This window comes from Thunnus maccoyii, chromosome 23 (assembly GCF_910596095.1).
Source record: "Thunnus maccoyii chromosome 23, fThuMac1.1, whole genome shotgun sequence".
NCBI classification, from domain to species: Eukaryota; Metazoa; Chordata; class Actinopteri; order Scombriformes; family Scombridae; genus Thunnus; species Thunnus maccoyii.
Genome location: NC_056555.1, coordinates 7,512,927 through 7,532,286, shown reverse-complemented (window position 1 = coordinate 7,532,286; position 19,360 = coordinate 7,512,927). Strand labels below are relative to the sequence as shown.

Here is a 19,360-nt window from a genome sequence, read left to right as displayed (position 1 = left end):
AATACGTGTCTGCCAAGTTAAAAATGAGCAAAAAATTTGGGCGTATGACAGAGTTTTATAAATGTACTTCTGTACTCTGTACTTGTACAAAGAGGAGAGAGACTAGAGGGAAATGACAGAAAGAATCAGAGTTCCTAGTGAATTTTCAGTTCAGTCAGAGGCTGAACTGACCACAAACACAAAGATACCCTCCTCAGACAAAGTCGGTGCCTGCTGTTACTAGCTAGCTTACAGCTAATATACAGTGATGTATTTTGGCTATTTGGGGTGAATAAATACAAATGGTCTAGTGGTCCAACTGGCGCAAGTAACACAAGGCTTTGTGTTCTGTCTGAACACACTGTTATAGTTCAAATATTAGGGGTGTAATGGTACACCAAGTTCATGGTTCAGTATGTACCTCGGTTTTGGGGTCATGGTTCGGTGCAGCAGGAAAAAAAAGAAAGGTACAAAATAACATTTTGGTCTCTCATTTTAAAAAATGTAAACATCCAATAATGGCTCATTGACCGTAACTGTTACCAAAACAGTTAAGTTGTGCTGCAGTGGAAAAAGCAAAACAACCTTTATGTTTCTTGCCTGTCAGGACATCTGCTGACAGTTTCTTTATGCTGATTTATGGTCTAACTGTATATAAAGTAGTTCAAACTAGCTCCACCTCCAGCAGCTACAACAGCAACATGCTGCATAAACACTGATGCTTCAGTATTAATAATCTAATGATGTCATATATAATAATATATCAGTCAGAGCGACCAAACCACTACTTTTACTGCAATACTTTTTAACTACTTTTTAACTACATTTTTCATTGTTCTGAACAACTTCACTCAAAGGCACAGTGAAAAGCCGACCGTCACAGAGAGGGGAGGGGGACAGGGAGACACGGTATCGTTTCACTGCGGAGATATTTTAATAATAGCGTTGCACTCGGTCAGTGTTATGGGTCTCTCATTGTCATTCTGACGGCAGCAACATTAAAGGGTAACCGGGGTAACCAGGCTAATGTTACCTTTGCTAGGCTAACATACCCATGAGCATGCTAGTGATGCGCTGCCAGAATGTTCCGGGTGGAACTCGCACTCTAGAATTATTGTTCCGCACTTCAGAGTAAGTGGATTGTCAAACTATTTTGACAGATATTGATCAGGTCACAGAGCGTATTCCTCATACGACTGCATGCACCGAAACGGTGACGGTATATGAAATGACTCTATAAATCATAAATCAACTTTATTTTTGTACAATAAAGTAAGACACCTTATTGATCCCTGTTGGGAATCCATTGGAAGTTATTACCACAATGATTAAAGGCAAGTAAATGTTTGAAATATGTCAACATTAAAACAAAACAAAAAAAATCAAATCAAAAAAAGAATCACCTGGACTCTGCTGTGAAGTATCTTGACATTACCAAAGCTGGTCTCTGTCCGCAGAAATCTTTATAGGTGTCCATGTGAAAGAAGACAACAAAAGATGTTTAGCTTTCATACTTCAAGATCAAACTCTTATCAAGACCTGATAATTACCAAAATCTATTTCCAGACACCATCAGACATTCGGGCTTGTTTCAGAACCCTGGATCACTTAAAGAAAAGAAAATATATATATATCCCATTTTGAGGTCCCGACAAGTCCATGAATCAATAGCCCCAGGCTCCAGGCTCCTGGCTCCAGGCAGGTGTGGTGCGGGCAGTTTAAATAATTAAGTACATGGAGAGAGGCAGAACTGAAGTCTATGGGTCGTCATAACACAGTGAAGGATACGGGCATCGTGTTACTACGTTAAAAGCAGGTAATTGGAGTGAGTAATTGGCCAGTTTGGGTGCTCAAAGTGGCTTGAAAGTGCTAAGGAGACATGGCAGCCCATTGATTACAGGCCCCTGGGGGTCCGGGCACCGACTGCAAACATTAGCTGTTTTTACGTAAAGCCATTGCTGATACCAGTAATAGAAGCCCCGACTTGTTGACCTTGAATAGTTCAGCCTAAGAGCGTTAGGTCAGATTCAACAGGTTTGAATATAGTATCATTAAAGAGACTTGTTTGTTTCTTAAACTTACCTTAGTAGTTTTGATCTTGTTCCCTGTAGCACAGCTCCAGCCCTTCAGATCAGGAAGAACTTTGCATTCCTCCCCGTCAAGGCACGGATGCATCTGACACCACCACTTCTGCTCCACTATCGAGGCTAAAAGAGAGACATGGAGGTCAAACAGCACTACTCAAGTACTGTACTTAAACCTGCATTGATTTTTTTGGCCACTTACGGGCAGCAGCATCAACACAGCACTCACATATTATTACATATTATTATCATCTTATTAGTTGATATTGTTGATAGTGTGCTAGTTTGAAAGTTTGGTTTAGCAGCATGGCCGGTATCACTCATTCAATTGTGTAAAAACCAGCCTTGCACTTCCTTTACAATAATTATTAGACTGTTAAGCCTGTTGTTAAATCTTACTTACATAAAACTGCATAAATAGATTTTTTTGGTCACTTGGAGGCAGAGCAGCAAGCTGTGGTGCCTAGCAGACACGGAACATTAGCTTTCATTTTGTTTCTGGCCATCTGATCTAATATTAACTCTTCTTTTAGTTGTGTTTTGCTCTCCACAAAAATATCTGTAACTTTAACTGCTAAATGCCCTACTATGGCCACCAGCTAGTCACTAACTTGGCTGTCTGCTGTCTACAATGGGTTTTTAGAGCTTTTTTGCAGCTGCCTGTTGCAGTTTAAAATGACACTATGAGAGTGGTGAGACTAAATCAAAACAGTTGTGGGCTGTAAAGCCAAAGCAATGAGCTGAAAGATGACAAAATGCTCCATAGAGTCATTTGGTCCATTGTTAATATAAAAATTGCAGCTTTAAGTAAACCATCTGAATACTTCTACAACTGTCAAAGAGCAAACAGAAGGAAATATCTTTGTTTACACTGTCTGCAGCTGCTTGCTGCTTAAATCCAAACTTCTGCACAAATTTACATTTTTTAGAATGACCTTTTATTTATTTTAGAACAGCATTTCCGTGACAGTATGAGCCTAAAATGAGACGTCTTCTCAAGTACCAATCCAATCATCATAGTTGCCTCTTATCATGTCTTGTCATATCTTGACAGCTATCTCAGGTAAGTGATGTAAGAGAAATGTAATGCATTCCGAGTATTCAAACACACAAGTCTCAGGATCCTTGTCATACATACTGTAGATATCCACGTGTTCAAGATAAGAACTGAAAAAAGATGCAACTCCATGTGAGGGGAAAACCTTCAGCTGCAGCAAGAACACTGCCTCATTTGCCTCCATAAAAGAGAGCATTAAGCTTATGCTACTCCATTGTACAAGACATCATTTAAATTTGTCATATTACAAAGGTCATTATCTACATTCCACATCCCCCTCCACCAGCATTAGTGTTCTTCCTAATGAAGAGGATGGTTATTATAATCCACACATAACACTGGAGCCCCACTAGAGTAAATTGCATAGAATGGATACGCTACAACATAAGGGAATCAATTTGTATCACACAGCCATGGTTATGGCAGCAGTACGGTGTAAAAAGTGCATCAGGTCAACGACAGGCAGATGGTGGTTGTGCAACACCAGCTATTAAAAAGCCACAAAGGTTTCTCGTGAAATGAAATGGGGATATTGATACCAAAACATACATTGAGGACATGGGGTACATTTCACTTCACAGTTAATGATGCTTTAAAAACATGAAGGCAGCAAAGACTGGAAACATCTGGAAGCAAAAAATGGATCAGAGTTTTTATTCATTTATTTTGATTGTAGGTGTTAAAGCTGCCTGCAAATCTTTTGCTTTGACCTTGAACTCATATTCATAAATGATCAGTAATGGTTGCTTGAACACACATTGATACTTCATTTCAGTTTGACCAAAGCATATATTTTTAGCAAGGATGGGGAACCTAGCTAACTCAAACTGTACAGTGGATAGTAAGTTGTAATTTTACTGTTAGGGTACTCCCCCAATTTTACACATCAGTTTACTCATCTCAGGGAGCACTTAGCCTGTAAAAAACAGTTGAATAATGTCTTCAGGAGGTTCTGGAGTTAAGCGTTGGGGTAACCTTGGTTTGGGGTTGGAGACTAGGGAAAAATTTGTCTTTGCAAGTCTCCTAACTTTATGAAAGTACACTGCTAATTTTGTTTAGCAGTGCCTCTTTAAGAGCAGAATAAGAGTCCAAACCTGGTAGCTCTGTCACATGTCACCTTACAGTACTTTTACAGACAAGGATGTGTTGATTTTACATTGATATTGATGCTCAGTATAACTTTCTCTCCCATATTTAAGCCTGTTGTACCTCACACAGAGTGGTAATGTAATTCAAGTTTGAGTAATCAGAAGCAAATGTGGTTCAAATAGTTTGAACACTCAGTGTACATTAGACTCTTTAGGGACAGCTTCGACCTGCAAGGCGATCTGTCATGTGACAGGTGGAGATACTGAGGGCATCAATAGGCTACTTCCCTTTAAAGGAAAACAAAGGCTTAGCCAATGCATACCAGTTTTTTCTATTTGTGATGATGTAGTTTTATGATACAGTTTCCCTTCATTATATATGCAAGCATAAGAACTAGGTTGGGAGCCCTTTAAGTTTTTCTTACTTTTATCTCAATGTCTGGGGTCCAACTCAAATGTGTGTTTAGGTCAAAAGTCATTATTTGATCAGAGCACTTTTTTTTTTTTTTTTTAGAAACTTCATTCAATAAAATCTACAGGTATTTTCTGGGGCTACCTCTTCTGAATTACACATTCAAATCTATTCAAGTTTTCTCAGATGTCTTGAGCTTCATTTATCTTCATATAAAGAGGAGATTGTCTCACACAGAGTGGAGCTAAAGGTAATCCCTGGTTGTAGAAGAAAGAATAATTAAAAGGTTAAGTGCTGATCATTTTTTCTGAGATCACCCGTGGAGCTTTAAACTGAGGCCAGCGGCTCACAGCTCTAATTTGCAGAAAATGTCAATACTAAAATGTCAAGGAATAGGTCAAACACGATTGGGTCCAGAGTTTAGCCAGAAACCTGCGCTTCTCAGAAGAAAAGTGAAGCAACCACTTCTGCCGAGTCGGGGGTCTGACACATTAGCATGCTAAGAAACCCTCTGGGTGATTGACTTTACAGTCTGCAGTGGACAGCTACACATTCATTCACAGGTGATTAAAAAAACCTTCAAGAGCCTCTTTGTAATGCTTGTAGATTTAACAGACAGTGTGCACAGTCAAATTTAGCAAGATTATGTCAGGCTAATACGGTTTATAATGTCAATCAGCTGACTAATATATGTGTGGTAATGTTGACCAAAAAGTGAGAAAAGTACTAACAACAATATTGCTATCATAAGGATAAGAGTATTTACTGTACTTTAATTACTTAGTACTGATACTATTACTACAGTAACATTAAAAACATGTCTTCTACTTTTACAACTACAACCACTACTACTATTACTACTACTATTACTACTACTTTTTGAAAGAAGAAACTTCATATTGGTTTCATTCAGTTAGATCAAGATTTTATTTTTCGTCTGTTTAAACAAAAATGGGCTAATGAGATTTGGAATATGCCAAAATTTAGAACATATAGTTTAAAGATCCCCTCCAGACATGATATATAAAAATACTCTACTTAGAACAATGATGTGTCTGATAAGGTTTTTTCCCACAAAAAAATTATAATTACCACTTTAAAATCCTTAAAATCTACTCCCTCTACCTCATTACAAATTTCAGAATCTATAAATATGCAAATACTGTTAATTTCAGAGGTTTAACTGCTGGACACAAGATGTCTCCTACTTCACTGTAAAGTCTATTCTCAGTGTTTGTTCCCTGAAGGCTTCAAGTTTCCACATCACACTTGTGTAAATTGAATATTGTACCAGGACTGCCCCCCAAACTATTTGTGATGTCACAAATCATGCTTGTAGGCCCGCCCTTTAAAATCAGTTAACCCAGAGAAACTTTCCACTTTCAGCAGATGAATGTAAAAACATCCGTCCGGCGTCAAACTCTGCAGATACATCATTCTGGAAGATCATGCGAGAATCCATCTTGTCAGGCTTCTAGTTATGCGCTTGTGAACCACCGGTGGTTCAGACCAATCAGTGTCCTTTGAGGATTCTCGCAAATCCAGCTGCCTCACAAGGTAAGACGATGATAGACAGATGGTTCATCCAATCACCTGCCAAGTATTTTTTGAAAGTGCCTGCCCTTTTCCAAACAGATTCTGAGGACGACTTCTCAGATGGTTCTGTGTGACAAACCATCTGGCGTGTCAAGTTAGGACGTTATATATTGAAGAACAGGATCAGCTTTGTCAGTTTTGTGAGTTCAATGACAAGCATTTTGATCATCAATTTCAAGCTTGCTCAGCTTCTTGATGTGGCTCTTTTGTTTGGTCTTGTTCTCTAATCTGATAAGACAACAAACTGTGACATTTTTCCATAGTACTCTTATGATATGTTGCCCCCTGACAGCATCCTCTAGAAGTAATTACACTAAAGTGAGGAAGTGTGTGCTAAAACACTGATGATGATCTCAGCAAAAATGAGATCCTCAAGATTTGTGGAAAGAAGTATCAGCAAAAAAAAAAAAGAGAGAGAGACAGTAGATATCCTATGAAATATTCATTTGCTGGAACATACCATCTACACATGACGGGGCAGCTCTGGTGGTGCCGGCCACTTGCCCGGGAAAGCAGGAGCACTTCACAGTTTGTGACCTCTCCTCGATTTTGTTCTTGTTGCAGCAGCGATGCAACGCCACCACCTCACAGGTGCCTGTTCGGACATGGTGTGCCGCTGGAGAGATGACAGGAAAGATGGAACAATCAGTGTGGATTCAATCCAGTGGTGGTGCAATAGTTATTACCCTCATCACTTCTGGCCTTGGATTGAGTCCCATAAGAATAACTCTCTTGGGTCTATAATACCTGCATTGTATCCCTTTCATCTGTCTCAATAATGAAGACATTACCAAAGGGAGCAGACTACCAATTTTCTTAAAAGTGCTCTTTTATTGTAGAATAATAACAGTGGATAAAATTTTGTTTGGGAGGCTAAAAGTTTTTGATGGTGAATACTGGTTTTCTTTATCTTTAAATTTGAACATTTTCATGGTTAGAAATGAAAGGGGTATTCAATGATATCATTTTTGCTTCCTTAAAGTTGAGGGACTCACAAAAGACACATTTTGAAAGGAGAAATGGATCAAAATTGAAGCAGCACAGGCCAGCATATCCTGACTTTTAGTATGCGTCAAGCTCAAAAGATGCTGGATCCTACATTTCCCATAATACAACCAATAGAATATTTTTGTTAGATGTTCCCTGTTACAGTAAATGTCCAAATTCCACACCTCCACTTTGTAATGCAGGCTTTCTTTTACAAATTCATAGTCTCCAAGCCCAGGCCAATGTAGCTTTGTTGACATCACTATGACATAACCAGGGTTATTTTCTCAGACTTGACAAAGCTCCTCAAGAGCCACAGAAGACATTGTACAACAGTGTTTACAGGCTGAGAAGTGCTAAACATATCATATAGAGTGTCCCAAAAGTATTTAGTGTTGCCCTCAGAATTCCCCCGGTATCAGGATGTAAAACCTCTCAAACAGTATGAGTCATGCTCCAACAGCAATGGAAACCAATTCCCATAATGCAACTCCATAAAGGCTCTTTAAAACCCCACACCTCCAGTTTGTAACACGTTCTCAATTACAAATTTGGAGTCTTAAAGGTACCCTGGGGAGTTTTTGCCCGCTAGTAGTGGTATGGAGCCATGTTCTTACACATGATACACACTCTTGCTGATCATTTCAAGCTATTCTGCTGATCGCCAGTTGGTGTCATTCACATGCAAAGAAGTGTAGCGGTGCACCTTTAAATTTGGTAAAGAAGAGGACTTCTAGAAAGTAAACATGGATATAAAGGAGGGATGTTTCTAAGGCCTCAAGGACACACACAGTGAGTTTTGATAAGAAACACTGAATGTGAACATAAGTTGTTTTTTTACAAGAAAACTCCACAAACTCAATCCAAGAGAAACCTGATGACATCAGACTTTAGAGAGCTCCCTTCAGAGCCACAAAAGACATCATACAACTGTTTTCACATGCTTAGCTGACAAATCGCTGTCTTCATCTATTTGTTAAAGTGATGCCTTTCTGTCATTCAGACATTGTTGACTTTTATGTTAATGTTCCTTACGGCTTCATTCAGACATGACAGGACATTTACTGAAAGAGACGATGCTCGCACCATATTTGGCACCTGATGCACGAGAGGGAACATGAAACAGAGAGCAGAGTTAAAAATGTTGTGATAGCAGGGAAGAAGTTTTTTTTGTCCTTTTACAGTCTGCATCACTGATGGATTTTAAAATGTATTTTTATGTTAAAACTTTAATAATATTGTGAGCACGAGGGGTGCATGCCACGCCGCTACTGTCAACTTTATCATTTAACATTATTAGAGTGAATTCTACTGCATGTTTTATAGTCTGACATGCACATTGAATGTTAAGTTGCTACTCTTTAATTCTTATTTGTGTTTCGCTGGATATTCATTTATTCGACAGTTGACATGAATGAAAATGTAAAATATAGAGAGGGTATTCTGGTCTGATTATTACTATGGTTGTTAGAGGGTTTTTAAACCTCTTCTGCTCCAGTTGCAGTGTGGAGGGAAAATATTTTTTACACACTGATCTGACACGAGAAGATCATTCTCCTCAGTGCCTTCAAATTGCCTTCAAATTTTCACACTCTTTCCTAGTTTATTAAACCACTTTTGTGCATAAGAAATTATGATTGAGATATTACATTTATTACAGTGATGTTAGAAGGCATAAGACAAACATTTCCCTCTCTCTCTGCAAAATTTGCGTTACATAAAGCCACACTGCCGTGACATGACATGTGACCAAGATGTTAAATTGCCATCAGCTCACATAAAGGGGTGCATGTCTGACAGGGGCTTGAGATTCATTTGTAAAATTGGTGGAGTGCCCCTGTTGGACTATCAAGGGACCACTGAAGCTTTCCACTGAAACCAGACTGATTCAATTTTGTTAGTAGCTCCTTAAGCCAATCAGGATCTGGCATTATAAACATCATTAACAACATTATTTTTATCCCCATCAGTGTTTTTGAAAATGACAAAAACAGCACCTTTTAAATAAATAATAGCACAAGTGTGATATGGTAATGAATGGAACTGATACCACTCCATATTCCACACAACAAGCAGCAGCCCTTAAGAAAAATTCAGATATGTGAAGGGGAAAGTGCAGCGCTGCAGTATTTGGAGCCAATTTCCAGATCACGCTCCATTGTCTGAATTATTTAGAGCCCGAACTGCTCCTTTCTCTGTTAATTGCATGTGACATTTTCATGAGGTGTCCTGCAGAAATACTCACTGCTGCTGCGGTAAACAGTAAATCTGAAATGACTGCGTGAAACTGGGCCTAACTGTCCATACTGAAGTGTAGTCACTTACAGTTTCACTGTGTCTTATATTGGAGGACAGTGACAGAATCAGCAGCTCTGATGAGACTGAAGGATATTAAAACTGACAAAGATGTTCAGCAACTGTTGAGCATTACTGGGATGTCAATTTTTTAATTGTATAGTTGAGCTATAGAGCTCAGAAAACATGACATTTACATTAAAATTAGCTGGGAATCTAATATTTCTTACACCACATGTTTTTCTACCCCTAAGAAATATACTGCAGGATTTTCAGATAGCATCAAACACCAGAATATATAAGCAAACAGCAGGTAGAAAAGGACAAAAAGTCAAATATAAAAAATTAAAAAAAGAAAGAAGAGAGGGAAGTTCGTTTTTTACTATGCACTCAATTTTTGATAGCATGTCTGCTCTAACAATCCCCCTCTGTCCTTCATCTTACATCAATAAAAAAAAAAAAAATGCAGGTAGTTGCCCAAAAGTAGCGGAATGCTTACTCACGCTCTGCCCCAAACAAGGAAGACATGAAAGACAAACACACAGTAAGCCGAGCTGCTTAGATGTTTGTAAGAGAAGTGCTGCCAGTATCTCTCTAAAGGACGTGCTTCACACTGAGAGGCTGTAGTGTTTCCGACTGGATTTGGAGTTCTACTTGGATGCCTACTTAGCTTTCCCTGCAAGCAGATACAGAGGGAAGCATTTCACTCAGGAATCTGTCTGTCCTGCAAACCCAAAGTCCGCTTTAAACCTGCAGCGCACTGCTGTAACGGAGAGGATCCCTGCAGCTGCTGCTGCTGCTTCTGCTGCTGCTGCGGTTGTGTTTTGTAGGTTTGTGTCTTTCAAAGTTTTGTAAGGCAAGCATGACGCCACGAAATTTAAATATGACGATACACGGGTGTCCTGATGGCTTAGTGGTTAAGGTGTATCCTGTACAACTGCAACCTCCCTGATTTGATTCTGGCTGGAAACATTTTTTGTCTTTCTCTCTTTATTTCCCCGTGTTTCCTGTCTGTATCTTAACTGTCTCTATCTAACAAAGGCAAAATGCCCCAAACATTTGTATCAGTGCATAAAAAAGTTTTAGGTGGAGGACATTGAGCCAGAAATTGTGAGTAGTTTGTGGTAGAAAGAAAGTGTGACCTGTACTTTTAACTCAGATCAATCAGTTTCAAATTGAAACTCAGGGCAACAAGTTTTTTGATGGGTTTTTTTTTAAACTAGTAACAAAACTAAACTAACAAGTAACTTCACCCCAAAACATTTACAGTTAACTTCTATCGCAGAAATAAAAACCAATACCATCTTTCTGTCAACTTATAAGCATGTGTAGAAATATTACTGTAACTTCAGAAATCCAGGCGAAATGAGCAGAAGCTGTTAATGTTGAAGCGAGAAGGCATGCTCTTAATTTCAAATCTCACCTCACTAGATATTCAGGTCTGACGAACAGTAACATTAATGTAACCAATCAAAACAACATGGCTGCGACTATTTACTGGCACTTCCCACAGACACACACCAGACAGCCTCTGGTAGTCGCTAGACCATCAACAAGTTGGTTTTGCTTTTGTATGACAGATTTCTTTTTGTACAATCACTAACCTAGTTTGATTATCTGTTTTCTAAATCACGAAAATGAATTTTCCTCTTTTGCAGTTCTAACTAGGGCTGGGTGATGTGGACAAAATCAAATATCACAACATTTTTGACCAAAAACCTCGATATCAAGACAATATTTTAGGGATGACTATAGGTGCTTTTCTTAAAATATTAACACAATGAGATTTTTGATAAATAATCATCAATAATGTGGATATAATGACTAAGTGGGTAAAGACAAATAATAGAACCACTAGAACAGTCTGGTAAGTTCAGAAAATTACATCACTTTACCGTAATGCAGCCTTTAAAACCAGGAGAAGACAACACTTATGCCATATCACAATATTACAATATCCAAAATCTAGGACGATATCAATATAATATCGATATATTGCCCAGCCCTAGTTCTATTCTCCAATCCATCCTGAGAAGTGTCTTTCATCTTATATAAAGGTTTATATTCCTTTTTGTTCTTCAAACAGAAGAATAAAATCTGGGGGTACCATGAGTTTTTTTGCTTCCAGTGCAACTGAAGTAACTCAAAGATTTTTCTTGTGGTTTTGGGCATAACAACACTCTGTTGGAAACAGAAATCCACATAACACTGCCTGAAAACAAGTGTAATTATCTCTCATTTTAAGAGTAAAAATGTGACTAAAGAAAACAGAATTTAACCACTGACTAAATTATTACAGTTTTAAAGTTTCAGAGTAAAAAGGAAAATATATTTGCACTTGAAAAGAATTTAAAGCAGCACAACTACAGTTACAAATAACAGCCCCCAGGCATTTTACATAGCCCTGCCTGCAGATAAAAGGAAGAAAATCATGTGTAGTGAAGAGGTACTTCCAGAAAATAACAAGGAAACAAAAGAAGTACCTTTTGTGTCTTAATTATTAGATTTCAAACACACAGAGACTTGCCCTTTGGAAATGCAAGCACTGAATAATTGAAGTTATCTCAGGGAATAAAAACAATGTAATTGTCTGCACTCGGGTCAATATTTATCAGTTCCAGACTTGCAGGTCAAAGAGAGTACTGTACAATAGGAAAACTAATGTAAACACTAAATATCTCACAGACAGTAGGTCAACAAAAACATCAGGGTTCATACAATCCCTGCCTCCTCACAGACACCCTGCAACTCAACCAATCCTTTTGTAAAACTTACCCTGAGTGAAAAGGTCTGATGTTTCTTTTTTGACGATGTTCATCAACAGATTGCGTTTGAAAATGAAGACACACTTTCAAAACCTGCAACCAGCGTGTCAAAGCATCAGTCATTTCGCTAAAAAAAAAGGAACCTGCCTGAAAACAGACTGACTAGCGACCTGTTGTGTTTCAGGATAAACTGACTAAGATGTGATGCAGCGAGTGCAAAATAATTGGTTCATCTGACAGGAAGCATAAAACTGGTCAGAGGTATTGTCACTGTATAAGTAGTGTATAGTTGGTTTTCAGGTCTGGTGTAGTAAAGTCCTAAAAAAGAAGATGTGACAATCGTCCGTGGTGCGGTCATGCAGTGCTGCTAATGCATCAGTCCACCTACAACACAGTGTGCTGTACAGGCTGCAAAAAATAGAGTCTGATGACACATTATTTCTCACATCTGGCATGTTTGAGCCTCAAGGCCGACAGTTTCTCCACCATCATTCTGACACAGCTGTGAACTCCACTGCAGACTAAATATGTTTTAAAATAAATACCAGGGTCATATTGGACAAGTATAGCATAGTCTGAGCAATAATTACATCATTGTAGTAATTACATAATAATTAATAGTGCAAATATAATACATTTGCACAGAAAAGTCCAATATTATACATTGTGACAGCCCTCGTCTAACCTAACTTACTGTACTGATACACCTGTGGTTATGAGATACTGTGTTTTCCTATGTGTCTATAAAGTTACTAGAGGAATGCGGTTGTGGCTGCCAGCCAGATTCAGAGCACCTGGGTCTAACGCTCCCATAGGATAAAAGGCCAACTCCCAGCGTTGTTCTGGCTCTCTCTCACTTGGACTCATCAAAGCCAGCAGCTGCTGCTTTTGCCTTTGTTGGACTTTAGCTTTGTTTTCGCTTTACAACACCTTACACCCCACTGCTCACGCATTCACATTTACATCAGTGATGTTGCTGACTGACACACGCCATTGTGTCCATTTGCAAATTTGTCATGGCCTAGGAGCCGGATTATGACATCATAATACCTAAAAACTCCCTCAGAAATAGTATAAAATGTAGACATCCCCTACTGTAAATGTCTAATTGCCATAATAATGTTTTGGCAGTTTTTATGTTTTGCCTCCATTAAATAGGACAATCATTAAGGTTTTAACAGAAAAAAAAAAACTTAGTACAATATATCTGCTGTTTGTTGACAGGGTGTTGATCAGTACCAATGACAATCTATCATTTCTTGACCAAGACTACTAAGCAAAGTGTCATGACTTTCAACATGACTCATCATCTAAAATGCTGTTCTTTAACAAAACCCTAATTTCAAGATTCTTTATATTACAGATATTATTAAATCTGAATAAGTGAAAGTCTGAAAAGAACTGAAGCAGCACTCTGAAGGAAGAAAGGACACTTTTTCCTTCATAAATGATCCCTCTGCCATATCGTCCTCCTCTACTTGCTCTAAAGTGCTCTTATCTTCAAGTTTGAAAAAACCTTTTTACTTCTGTCCTTAACCCTAATTTCTGTCATTTCTTTTCATTGCACCTTTATGTTATATAATCATTGTGTAGCTACATGAAAAGACAAGATATCGCCCAGTGGCTCTGAACCACATTACTTTACTACTGCTTGCTTTTAAGGTCCACGCACTAAGAATTTAAATTCATGTTGCACGCATTAAACATGCCTACGATATTAAGAGTGTAAAGAAGAATCAGAGGTTACTGTTATCAGTGCTAAGTCTCATCTCCTACCATCATGTTGAGAGTGAGCCCAACTGTGATTTTGAAGTTGTCTGTGTCAGTAAGTGTTCTGATAAGTATTTTAGTTTGGTAGATTAGGGCCTTTTTCACAGAATGATGGCTCTGTTCTATTCAAGTGTCCCAGTGAGCCAGCAATACAAGGAAACTGAAACCAAATAGCTAAATGGAATTCAGCCATTGTTAATTTCATAATTTACACCTGTGTTTTTCCTACTTGTCACATGTCTTTCATGAGCCTCAAAAGCCTATTGGAGGGTCAGTATTGACATCACACGGGGTAGGGTTGGGTGGGGCGACCTGACGTATTATTAGTCACTGGTGCTAAACACCTGGGAGTTGGCAGGAGGGCGAAGGTAGAGATGTCGAGTTGTGCCACGTCGAGACGACACCAAAGGGTAAACTGTTTGATTTGTTGTTTATTACTGTTTCATCCATGAGTCTTTGGAATAGGTGGTGACGAAGTGACCACTGCAGGGCTAGTTGATGAAAAACTGTAGCTGGTGAACTCATGGTTTTTGGACTCTCTGTGTTTTTCTTCTCTTGGTTACACTTCTGTTGTCCAGTCCCTTTGGTCATATGATTTTGCTCTTTTATGAATTGAGATGTATCTTTGAAGGACTGCCTTGCATTATTGGTTATCTTATGGTGTTGTATACTTGAGTTTATATTCATGTTTACTCTTGGATGGTTTAACAGATGCTAGGTTGTATTAAGAGTATTGTGTTTTCTGGGTTTTGATTTTCTGTTGCTCTGTTTCCCTCATGTGTTCCTGCACTCCTCCTCAGTCCATTTTTTCCACACCTGCCCTGCATCAAGTTCGTTTGCCCAGCCCTGCTCTCAGTGTTTTTCCCCAGCCTGCTGTTTCCTTCACACCTTCCCTGTATCAGTCTCGTCAGCCCTGCCCTGCTCCCAGTGTTTCCCTCAGCCTATCAGCTCCCCGCCTGCCCTTGTGTCTTGCCACCTGTTCCTTGTTGTTTGATAAGTTCAGTTTGTATTTAATTCTTGATTTGTAGTTCAGTTTTGTTGGATCCAATGTTCTGCTCAGTTTTCACTGTTCAGTTGTGTCTTGTATTCTGCTCAGCTCAGCCAGTTTTTGCTTTTTGTCTGCACGAGCCTCAGAATAAAAGAAGTTCCTTCAGCCTTGATCAGCCAGCAGTCTTTGCATTTGGGTCCACCTGCTCTGCTATTCATGACGGAACTAACCTCTTACACGTTAGCCAACCTGGATTATGCTAGTGCTAGTCAGTTAACTGTCATTTAGCAAGCTAGCTAGATCTTTCGCTAACAGGATAATACATTCACACGATTATTATTAATAAGACATGTATTTGTTCTATTGACTCTTGTCTTATTACTGACTTATTGTCTATTTTGAAAGGCAGTTTATATTCTGACAGAAGAGGGAAAATGGATGGAGCAACACAGCTAATAAGCTACAATAGCTTCCTGTGTTTTGGACTCTCCAGCTCACCCTTCCCTCAAGATGGTTTGCAATTGGTTGGTGTGAATTTGTTTCAAAGCGCGTTTTAAAACTGTGCTGATTTACTTTGTGAAATAGTTGAGACAATTCTGTTAAAATAAATAGATTTTTCTGCTAAATTTCTGTGTTTTAAACACTGATGTGTCATTAAGGCTACATTCTCATTTTCACCCTCAAATGTGATGTTAATGTAAAACCTAAAAAGCAGCCTAGAATCAAATTTGGATCAAATCCTGAGGAAGACCATCTACATGAACTCCAAACACTTGCTGCTAACTATTAGACAGTATTATGTTTTTTTTTACCAGGCATGTGTTCCATTTAGAGAATCCTTTGAATCAAAGTTGCTTTAGTGAGAAGTGATGATCCGTGCAGCACTGAAATTACTCAGCTTGAAAAGCTTTAATACTCTACGTTGGTCTCTGGGGACAGTGAGGTAACTGCAAATGATGCATACTTTATATCATTCATGGAGCTGTTGTGAATGAAACAAAGTGTTATGTAGGCAAAAATGCCAACTCTCATATAGACAAATTATCTTTGATGACAAGCTCACTGAATGTAATTCCATCTGTGCAAAGATGCACTGTAAATTATTTCACAAGATTTCATTGTAATATTTCACAGTATAATACTGTATCTTGAATTCTACTTTGAAATCAATGTAGGCATGGACATTACACAGGAAATTACTGTGAAATTTGAATTTGAACATCACACATAGATAGAGGTCATAGATAGGGCTCTGCTGCTCAGACTTGCAGCCAACATTTCCCAGTGGTCACTCAGAGTATTGCAGTGGAAAATACCCCTGCAGCCCAAAAAGCATTTTCCCCCATAGTCCACCATTATAAAAGAGACATCTGTAAAACTGTTGACAGGACACCTCTCACTGCAAACAAGGTCAATTAGACTTTTTCTATTATGAATTTTTGATCCATGGAGGTTTTATATTTGTAACTTTCCTCCAGCCGAGAAAAGTGATTTTTAAAAATCTGTGACACCATCACAATGTAAAGTCTATGGGCTGAGAGGGAACCATTGGGGGAAACACTACTATGCATATTCAGAACGCAGAAGCAAACCTGGAAGCTAAGAACATTTTTTGGTGTATGCCCCAACCGAGCAATTCTTATTGGACTGAATGGGCAATATTTTCAGTCTGGTATCTTATTATACATCCATGGTTGGGACTTAGTTGGTGCTAGATTGGATTGGCTGGAGGAACGATTTGCAAAACTCTTCGGAGATTTGTACGCTAACCTTAACCTCAGCCTAACCCTAACTTGTGACAGTTCGTCCTTCCAGCCCATCCAATCTAGAGTTTACCTTGGGACTTTGGTTCAGATACTGTGAGTAATGAAATCAGGTTTGTTATCTCACTAATCAACAGGGTTTTGGATCTGATAATGTATATTATTTTACCCTGTAACTTAACTAGCATTAGCTGTTTTATAATATGTGTGTTTTTGAAGCAGGAGTAAAGAGTTGGCAGACAGAGATACAGTAGCTAAGCTAACTGTTCCCCAGTAAGTTTAAAGTTTAAGTTTAAATGGGCTCATATCTAATGTCGAATTCCAGTGTTCTGGAAAAAGAAAAAAAAGAAGAAGGAAAAAAAACAGAATTTGAAAATAAAGCCCTTCTCTTGCAGCTGTCCCCCCTCTCCTCTCTGTCCTAAGCCCCTCTCATCACTTTTACTACTGCACTCACTCACACACAACTTCCTCTCAAGGCACAACCTTTAGTAAAAAAGTAAACAGGACTTTGAGTGGATGCCATTGTAAACATCCTGTAACAGACAGTGCAGACCTGCATGTAGCACAAGATTTCCTCCTTTGGTATTTTGTCAAAATGAGTGGTTTAAAGATTACACAAGGTTGTTTTTGTGTGTTTGTTTCACTGTTCACTTTTCTTGAATGAACCCTTGCAGTACCTATACCCCTTAAAGCTTCATTAGGGGAGTGTGTGACCACTGAGATGACAAAACAAACTGGTAGCAACAGCCCTGATGAACATTTGGATTACCATACTCCATGAAGTCACAGTATACTGTCACTGTCTGGATAGACAGTAGAAGCAACCTTTTGAAATTAGAGGGTGCCACTTGATTTATCTTCAATAGAGGTTGATAGTGAGGCTCATCTTCAGTTTCGATTAGTGTTTACTGATAGTGAAACCAAGATGGAACAGGTTGAAGAAAAACTGCAAAAATATTATCAGGGATATTAGTTAATTCTTCCTTTTCAGTTATTTATATGCTTTTCTGATACAAATTTGTGTCTTTAACAAATATTTCAGTTTTAGTAGCACTATATTGTCATCAATTTCCTTCCAGACATGCACAAGGCACATCTTACACTGCTCAGCATCAGGTCTTAAAGGATAGGTATACATTTTTCAAGTCTGTCATAAAACAATACTAACATGTCCACATGTATCTTGAAAAAGTTATTGGTGGTTATGATTGTTCCCTCCATCCACACTGGAAGAGAAGCGATCCTAAAACAATTCCTATGTATGTGATAGGGGACAAAATCTACAGTCACTCGGTGCAAAAATTTCAACATTCAGCCAAAGCTAATATACTGTAAGGCTTCAGTATTTTGAGTTAAACAAATCAAGTTGGTTTATTATTTATTAACATTTTAGTGCAATATTCCCTCATTTTGTTTCCACAATGTTTCCTTGCTGAGCTGTGGCAGGATTGTCACACAGAGGGAATTTTGTACTAACTCATACTGATGAATTCTATTAGTATCTTCAGCTGAACTTTGGGAGTAATTCCTGCACAGGATGAGGACTTCGTCCCTCATGTCTTGTATTGGACTCCCATCAGGAGGAGATTTCTTCGTGGCCAGTTTAACTCAAAGTATAAATGAATAATAAATATACAAATGGTCATGTGAGAATTGTTTTCAGCCAGACTTCAAAAAATGTGAACCCTTCCTTTCATATATGGTAATGTACTCAATTTTACTGTAAATGCAGATATGCTATTTTACATTGTGTTGACAAATACATTTCTAAATTGAAACCCCATGAAACAAAATTTGGGATGTAAACCAGCTTCAAGTATGAATTTATTATTATTATTATTATTATTATTATTGTTAATGTTCAAGCTTCCAAGATTATGCAAGGTCAACCTACAAAAATCATTGCATTGCCCTGCAGTAGTAGCACTGACCTGTAAAGTGTATATAAAATTGCTAAATAAATCTTAAATTGAGTTTGTTAGTGTTGTTATTTGAATTTAACTTTTTTATGTTATAGGTTTAATGTGGGTTAACAGAAAAAAATGTGAACACAGCAATTTTTGCAGTGTTTTTCAATTTTATTTTAAGTGTAAATTTACAGTAAATTACTGGCTACTGAGTTGCATACTTTTACATTATATACTGTATTTACACAACAGCATACTGCTGTATCAGTTATCTGGTGGACATTTTTACTGTGAAATCAGTAATTCTATAGCAACGTACTGCTACATTACAGTAATTTGATGGTGCTGTATTTTACAATAATTTACTGTGAGAGTGTGACAATAGCTTACTGTGAAAGTAGGCTACCAGTAGCCATTAATTTACTCTAAACTCACAGTCAAATATTTTACAGTGTACGTAATGAGGTGCAACATGTAGATGTGTGGTGTTAATAGTGATAAACAGGTTTTCCCCTCAAACTATTTTTTACTTTTTTAGTAGCAGTTTGTAGGAGTGACAGGAGAAACCACTTTGCGAAAGCACAATCTTTCAGCCACAATTACAAATCAGATACAAGGAGGCAAACTGTAAAATACTGAGTGGATTGATGTTATGTTTAACATGGAGAT

General features: G+C 38.2%; 2 protein-coding genes across 8 annotated transcripts in view; one reads left to right on the top strand and one right to left on the bottom strand.

Moving 5' to 3' along the window:
• LOC121890697 (chemokine-like protein TAFA-2) overlaps positions 1-19,360 on the bottom strand; it is a 74,786-nt gene that overhangs the window by 7,410 nt on the left and 48,016 nt on the right. For 6 of the 7 annotated variants that reach the window (XR_006093882.1, XM_042403189.1, XM_042403192.1 and 3 more), the window contains exons 3-5: positions 6,677-6,832; positions 2,062-2,186; positions 1,383-1,440 (exon numbers count right to left, since the gene is read on the bottom strand). Coding sequence is in view for 6 of the 7 variants with exons in the window: in XM_042403189.1 (XP_042259123.1) it covers positions 1,411-1,440; positions 2,062-2,186; positions 6,677-6,832 (311 nt within the window). In the remaining variant the exon portion in view is untranslated. Of the gene's footprint in view, positions 1-1,382; positions 1,441-2,061; positions 2,187-6,676; positions 6,833-15,833; positions 16,364-19,360 lie in introns of those variants that run through there. The other variant, XM_042403195.1, reaches the window with a different exon arrangement.
• LOC121890696 overlaps positions 1-19,360 on the top strand; it is a 100,059-nt gene that overhangs the window by 41,269 nt on the left and 39,430 nt on the right. The gene's annotated exons all lie outside the window — the stretch shown is intronic.